Source organism: Buceros rhinoceros, unplaced genomic scaffold (assembly GCF_000710305.1).
Source record: "Buceros rhinoceros silvestris isolate BGI_N320 unplaced genomic scaffold, ASM71030v1 scaffold7875, whole genome shotgun sequence".
In the NCBI taxonomy this organism is placed as follows: domain Eukaryota; kingdom Metazoa; phylum Chordata; class Aves; order Bucerotiformes; family Bucerotidae; genus Buceros; species Buceros rhinoceros.
Window position 1 is genome coordinate 1 of NW_010411082.1, and position 7,363 is coordinate 7,363.

The 7,363-nt window shown below is 40.1% G+C and overlaps 1 protein-coding gene across 2 annotated transcripts in view; it reads left to right on the plus strand.

Moving 5' to 3' along the window:
- Positions 1-1,760: 1,760 nt before the first annotated feature.
- The window catches only part of EIF2S1 (eukaryotic translation initiation factor 2, subunit 1 alpha, 35kDa), an 8,968-nt gene continuing 3,365 nt past the window's right edge, over positions 1,761-7,363 (plus strand). For both annotated transcript variants that reach the window (XM_010135866.1, XM_010135865.1), the window contains exons 1-4: positions 1,761-2,001; positions 3,524-3,603; positions 4,073-4,224; positions 6,765-6,871. In XM_010135866.1, coding sequence (XP_010134168.1) covers positions 1,761-2,001; positions 3,524-3,603; positions 4,073-4,224; positions 6,765-6,871 — 580 coding nt within the window. The remainder of the gene's footprint in view (positions 2,002-3,523; positions 3,604-4,072; positions 4,225-6,764; positions 6,872-7,363) is intronic.

The window sequence follows — 7,363 nt, forward strand, 5'->3', positions numbered from 1 at the left end:
GGAACCGGCGCCGCAGCTGCGGCCTGTCCAGCCGGAGGGGCCGGCCCGCCTCTTGCCGTCGCTGTGCTAGAGATGGGCCGTTCCCGGCCTGGCCTGGGGGACCGCTCCCCTTCTCCGGTGCTGTCGTCGGGCATGGCCTGTGTCAGCATCGCGCCGGCGGCCGGAGGAGTCGCTGGTCAGAAGCTGCTCCGCGTTGGCCAGCTGCGCAGACGCCGGTGCCGCGGGGGGACCCTTGCTGAGGCGTTTGTAGCGTCTCGGGAAGGTGCTTGCCAGCAGTCTCGCTGTGGGCGCTGTGTTGCCTCTGAGAGTCTTGCATAGAAGGCCAAAATAAAAAGCTGGTGTCTGTGGAGAGGGGAGTAAAATGTTCTGTGTGCAGAGCAGTGTTTGTGCGTTCTCGCTTGCTGTGGTTGGGGTTTATTGCTTTGCAATAGATATTATTGATCTCATAGGTAGATGTGTAGGATTGAGCTGAACTGCGTTAAGTGGACTAGAAAAGTGAACCGTAAAGTTTTTGGTTTTAGTCTTGGGAGTTCTTTATTCAGCTTTAAATTGTATTAAATTATATGGAACCTTTAGAAGAATGTTTTTGTAATCCCTTGCTAGTCTGTATTTCCCCTTTCTGAAAGTTAAGAAGGGAAATGAGGGTGGACACATTCTTCTGAATTGTCTGGCCATGTGTATGTAGCACTTGGCAGTACCACTGATTCTGTTTTTAAATTCTCATATAGGTAGAAGGTATAGTGCTGCTGTAGAGATCAAGAGTGAAACTTCCATACGGTGAATACAACAGAGCTTCTGAAGGAGTGATGCAATTGACTCCGCATTTTAGGCTCCTGCTTCTGTAGGAAACTTCTAGGCATAGACAAAAGGAATTGAACTAACCTGGTTTCAGTGATGACTATGTGGATTCATCATAAGGAAGATGAAGCAGTTTAAGCATTTCTCCTTAATGCTGCATAATTATGAAGCATTAATAGTGTACTTTTTTTGAATCTGTAGTGAAAGAATCCCGTTTTGGTTTTCAAGGGTTTTTTCTTTCCTGACTAGCAATACGTTGGGAGTGCTTTTTCTTAGTGCTTCATTCATGTCAGGCTAGTTCTGTCTTCTGTTCTGATTATTGCCTTTGCTTTCTTTGCTGACAGGTGGCGGAAGCCTCCTCTGGAGCAGGTCTTACAGGATTATTCCAGATGTCTTGTGCTGAGTTTAGAGAGTCATCTCCTGCAGTGTAGAGTCTGGTGCTTCTCTACTACAGAACCTTCACCCTACCTCTTACGTTCTCAGCCTTTCACATGCTGTCTTACTACCTGTTTACAAATACCTTCATGAGCACTGCAGGCTGCTTCCTTCCCCTGTCCTCTTGTTGTTAATATTGCACAGCCTCATGAATTTAGAGGAATGCAAGGTGTGCAGGGCCATCTTTTCACCAGTTGAAGTCTCTGCTGCAGTGTGCTGTGTGTAGGTAGTATGGCAGTTGAAGTGGATAATAAAGTCTGGGTGGCAAGCTTTTTTCTACCTCAATACAAAACAGAGGCATCTTAGCAAATGGTCATGGCAATACTGAAACACTAGTTACTTTGTTGTTTAGTTTCTATTAAAACCTGAGTGTGAATTGCACAAGCCTTATCCTAATTCACTGGGTTTTGTGCCAGTGTTCTTCTCTCTCCTCACAAGCCCTTGCTGATTTTTTTACCATGTTTATAGGAGAAGGCAGTGATGTACTGTGAAATAAAATCCTCGTTTCTTTCTGCTCAAATTCCAGAATGCCAGGACTAAGCTGTAGATTCTACCAGCATAAATTTCCAGAGGTGGAGGATGTGGTGATGGTCAATGTTCGGTCCATTGCTGAAATGGGAGCCTATGTCAGCCTGCTGGAATACAACAACATTGAAGGCATGATCCTTCTCAGTGAGCTATCCAGAAGACGTATTCGTTCCATAAACAAGCTCATCCGCATCGGGAGGAATGAATGTGTTGTGGTCATAAGAGTTGACAAAGAGAAAGGTATTTGCAGATATTGTGGGCTGTGTCGAGATGGAATTCCTAGAGAGAAATGCAGATAAGCTAGGCAGCACAGGTATTCATCAGCTTTGCCAGGGGTTCGTTTTTTAAGGCAGTTAAGCGAAACAGACCATTACTGGGCAGTCTGATACTTATGATCGTTCTTCTGTTCCTCTGTGTCCTTTGGGAACTGGGTTAATGAAGGTCAATCACATCAGTAAAGATTTGCTTAAGTGGGTCCTCACCAGCTCAATGTTTGGTCAACAAACTGTAGTGAAGTCAAATTTTATTTTGATATATATGTAGAGTTTCTAAGTCTTATCTGAAGAGAGGGATCATCTGATGTACAAATACGAATTTAAATGGTCAGCATTTAATGCTCACAGTCCGTCCTGTTCGTTAACAAGTCTTGAACCTTGCCTGTAAGATAGATGACACGTGGGTAATGGTTGCACCACATGAGTTCTGTAGGTTACAAGGTGAGATTGTACCAGCAACTTTGTCTTTTCATGTCTTGTGAATGTTTGAATCTTTTACTCTAAAGGTTTTTTTAAATATATTTTCTATTTAGAATATGTTGGATTTTGAAAATTCTGTTCCATGCAATCTTTAAAATTTCCATCCAGGTATGAAGAAATAATAAAAATAACCACTGAGCACATCTCCTAAAAACCTCACTGTTGATATGATGTTTCTCAAGTAATATGCTTTTCTAGAGTAGTTCTGAAACTGCAATTAACTCTGAGATCAAGTAATGAATGACAGGGTGAGAAAAAGCAGAGAGGAAAGAAGGACGAGAAGAAACTTATTTTAGAGAGGCCTGAAGTGAAATAAGTTCCCCAGCATCTCTAATAAAAGGATACTTCCTCTTACAGATGCATTTAGTTCTCGTATTAACAGACTAACACATCGGGAGTTCGCTTAGTGGTCTTTTATTGGATCTTTTGGGGAACCTGTAGTTTGTGAGAAGTAGGTGGAAGCCTTTTCAAGTTTACTTAGTCACGATTCAAAAGATTTTTTTTTTTTTCACAGGCGGTTTTCCCAAAAAGGTATCCTAGGAGTCAGAGTCACAGTTTGAGGCCAGGCCTACTTTTTTAAGAAGCTGTTCAGCACTAAACTGATGGAGTGCCAACCTTGAATGATACTGAGTTGAGCACTGCAAAATTATGCATCTAACTTGCTGCTTTGTGTGCTGGTATGATTTTTGCCAAAACCGTGTACAGCAACATAAAAATGGATTACTAATTGCTGAAATATGAAAATTACATCTAAATTTGCAGAGAAAACATTAAGACAGTAGTTTTAAAGAATGCTGTACAAACGATTTGCTATTGTAGGGATTTACAGTTGAAAGAATAATTTGGATCATAATTTTATCAAATTAATTTCAAATTAGTTTGGATCATAATTCATTAGTGTAGGCGAGGAGCAAATCCTGAGCACTTGTTCATTATGCATTTCTCTTGAAGCAGTTAGACTTGGTCTGCACAATGCCTGACGCTTTGAAAATGTTCTTCCCCAATAGGTTATATTGACTTGTCAAAAAGAAGGGTTTCTCCAGAGGAGGCAATCAAATGCGAAGACAAATTCACAAAGTCAAAGACTGTAAGTTGCTTCGCTATATTCAGGCACTGCGTATTTCCAGCTTCTTTCCTGAGCAACCAGAAGGCGTAAAAATAAGATGATATGAAAACGCTGTTCTCATTTGTTAGGCATATTCTGGTTCTCATTTCCCCATGCAAATTTATACGACTAGCTCGTCTGTCCATGAGCGCTCTGTTAAACTGCTTCTGAATTAATGAATAGATCAAGTAAGACGTCAGTCAGAAACTGGTGATGTAAAGGTGTATGTTTAAGTGATCAGAAATCCTGAAGTTCATGCTGGTTTAGCAATCTGCACAACTTTTATGGAAAAGGCACACGAGTACTTTAGGACATTGACTCCCATCCTTACTACTGAGTGGTCTTATGCTTCCGAGTAGAAGGTTTACCATTAAATATTAGTTTTTATTCTAAATTTTTGTGTGGTTTTGGTATTTCTTTGGGGTTTTTTAACACTCCTTTTGTGTTTCAGGTTTACAGCATCCTTCGCCATGTTGCAGAAGTCTTGGAGTACACCAAAGATGAGCAGCTTGAGAGTCTGTTCCAGAGGACTGCCTGGGTATTTGATGACAAGTACAAAAGACCAGGATATGGTGCTTATGATGCATTCAAGCACGCAGTCTCGTAAGGACATCTTTTCTGTTGCTAGGGGCTTATTCTTCTGCTTTCACCTTGCAGATAACTATTTGCTATAACAGACCCATCACAATGTTCTTTTGATTTTTTTGGCTCTTTTTTCCAGAGTCGGTATGTAGAATGTACCTAGTAAATTTTGACATCGGTCTTCCAGTTGCTTATTTTTAGGTTTTTTTGTCTTACTGTGTTCCCAGTGCTCTTGAGAAAGCAGGCTCAGAGCTGGCTTGTTTTTGTCCATCTTCAAGTCTGCCACTCTGTATGTCAGGTTTTTAAAAGCAGTAATTGAATTTGGTGTGTAGAAATATCAAGGTATTGGTGAACAGTATGTTTTAAGTATAAAAGAAATGTGATTATGTTCACTGGAGAGATGTCTGTTGCTACAGATGAGCCTGTGACGTTTCTAACAGAAGCAGCACTGACCTTAGTTTGTCTGTCAGAATTTGCCTGTTCTTAGCCCAAGCAGAAGTTCTAAGAAAATACCTAGCTCTGTGTCTGAAGATATTTCTACTCACAGCTGACCATTGCTCTTTCACTGCACAGGCAGTTTATCTTTTTTTAAATGCAACAAGCTGGCTGGATACTTCTCTACACTCCCAAACTTAAAAAATGGGAATGAGATCATGAACTTAGAAATGGAATTATGAACACAAAGAGATGGAAATCGTGATGCTGAAGGAATATGCACTGAGAGATATATTGCTCTTAAATTGTTATGGAGTCTGATAGGTTAATTCTGAAAGCAAATTAAAATATGTGGTTTCCATCTAAAGATTCTATCATGAGATTGACAATCCAAAACCGTATTTCTCTAAACATTTCCAATTTTACTCTTTTTTAGCACATAAGCCTATGTATGAGTGATGAACCTGAGTTGAACACTAGATGGCAGAAACAGAGTGTTAGAAACTGTGTTGGCTGTAAGAAGGAGGGCACTTGGTAGCATTTCAGTGAGCCTAGAACCATCTGGTTTGGGGGAAGAGACAACATGTATTCTCATTTAGACAGAATGCTTTTTGTTTCATAGAATAATAATTATTTTCTAATGGTAGCGAATTTACTGCTAAAGGGCAAATCTGACCACATTGCCGCAGAAGGAATTCCAGATCATTCTGTAACTGAAAAATACTTGGTTAAACACCTGTATAATAGAAGAACAAAGAACGTAGCTACGCTGGCTGCTTAAGCATCTCTTAAACTTGGAAAAATTCCTGAACACACACATGTCATTTGTTGCTCATCTGCTGCTCAGGTTGGAGCGCAAACTTCTGAAGCTGTCTGTTCTCAAAACTTGTTTCCATCAGTAATGCCTTAAGATTTTTGACAATGGACTGCCGCTGTTATTTGTTCCCGTTGTGCTCCTACATCAGGCTGTAGCAGTTGAGCAGAAAAATGTGGGTATAGCTGCCTTCCTGTGCTTGCTGAATGAAGTGCTTGTGGGAGACTTAGTGTGTCCTGTTAGAGTCCAGGTACCAAGGATGAGCCTTTTGGAGTTTCACACAGCATGACACCTGTGTGAAATTCTAAAGTATATTTAATAAAGTATATTTACCCTCTGATCAGTAAAAATTAAACATCGAGGACCTATTTCTTGAATGCCTACCAAGTGGTCATGAAAGGAACGTGAAAGGATTTGACAGGATAGATCATAAATTAAGAATTTGCATGTCCAAGAACTCACTTCTGCCATAGAGGTTCATATTTTGACGTGTAAAACCTGTCATATTTCTAGGTTCTCTTTGCTTAGGTTTGGCCCTGCTACTATCTTTACTTGGTATATAAAATCATGAAAGATGACCTTTTATTAGCAGCAGAGACCAATCTCCAAAATTGCCTCCAGGATTTGGACCATTTTAGTTCGTGTTTGTCTGCTGGCAGTATTTTAGGTGATCTGGTATTGGTTTTTGGTGAACTGCAGTTTTTGTCTCAGAAGAACAGGAACAGCTTCTCTGAGGAGCTTTTTGGTTATGTTCTCTGTTTCAGGTATATCTTGGATAAAATTAATACAGCAATAGTATATTTCAAACAACCTGCTAATTTAGATTGGTAAACAGCAGAGGAGTTTGCCTCTGTGATCTCTGGAGTTTAAACTATTAGTTTGTGAGTTAAACCTTTATCCTTTCTTTAGCCAAGAACGTAGCCAGCAGAACAGTATCTGTCTATGATCCAGTTACCGTTAAAAAGGAGTGCAGAATAACATGGATGAGAATAGGCTACTTTGTAGAATGACAAAAAATACTTCATTGGAATGAAACACAAAAATAATAAAAAACATCAAATTCATCAGGAATTCTTTCATGCAATATGGGTTTATCTTCACGTTGGAGGGAACATAAAGACCACGCAGTTAGGTATTTGTCTTATTCTGTGTATCATATACAAATAGAGCTGAACAGAAATCAAAAAACATTAAAATCATTCAGTTCTTTCCTTCCAGGAGCAGATTGAGTAAACTTCTTATTGGCTTTGTTGTTAAGTGTTTCATATTCCACTTCAGTGTAAGTTCTGTAATGTTGCTTTGCTTGGCTCAGAGATCCTGCGATCCTGGATAGCCTGGATCTGACAGAGGAAGAGAGGCGTGTATTGATTGACAATATTAACAGACGTCTGACACCGCAAGCAGTCAAAATCCGAGCAGGTGAGTTTTTTCCAGATGTTCATTGAACACGTCTTGACACTTAAGTTAGCGAATCTTGTTGCAAACTATAAAATCAGTTAAAACTAGTGGTTCATGATGCTGATGTTTGAGTGGAACTGTTTGGAATTAATGACTCGTTAATCAAGGATTGCTTGCAAAATGCCTGTATGAGTTCTACCCTGAAGCACAAGATGGTTTGACTTCTGTTTTTTTCCCCTGAACTGCGGATTCCTTGGGACACAAAGTGATTGTCCTGATATATAATGCAGTCCATCATACTGCACTGGCACGCAGTGAGTTTAAATGTAGTTATTACTGCATCAACAATATTCTTTTTCATTATTCAAAGGGTTAAATTTGTTGATTCCCCAACAGGATGATTGATCTGTCAGCAAGGCTACAGCATATGCCTTAGCCACCTGTCCATGAACATGTGAGAATAGATCTGACTTTGCTCTGGATGTACTTCTAACTGGTTGATTGCAGACCATT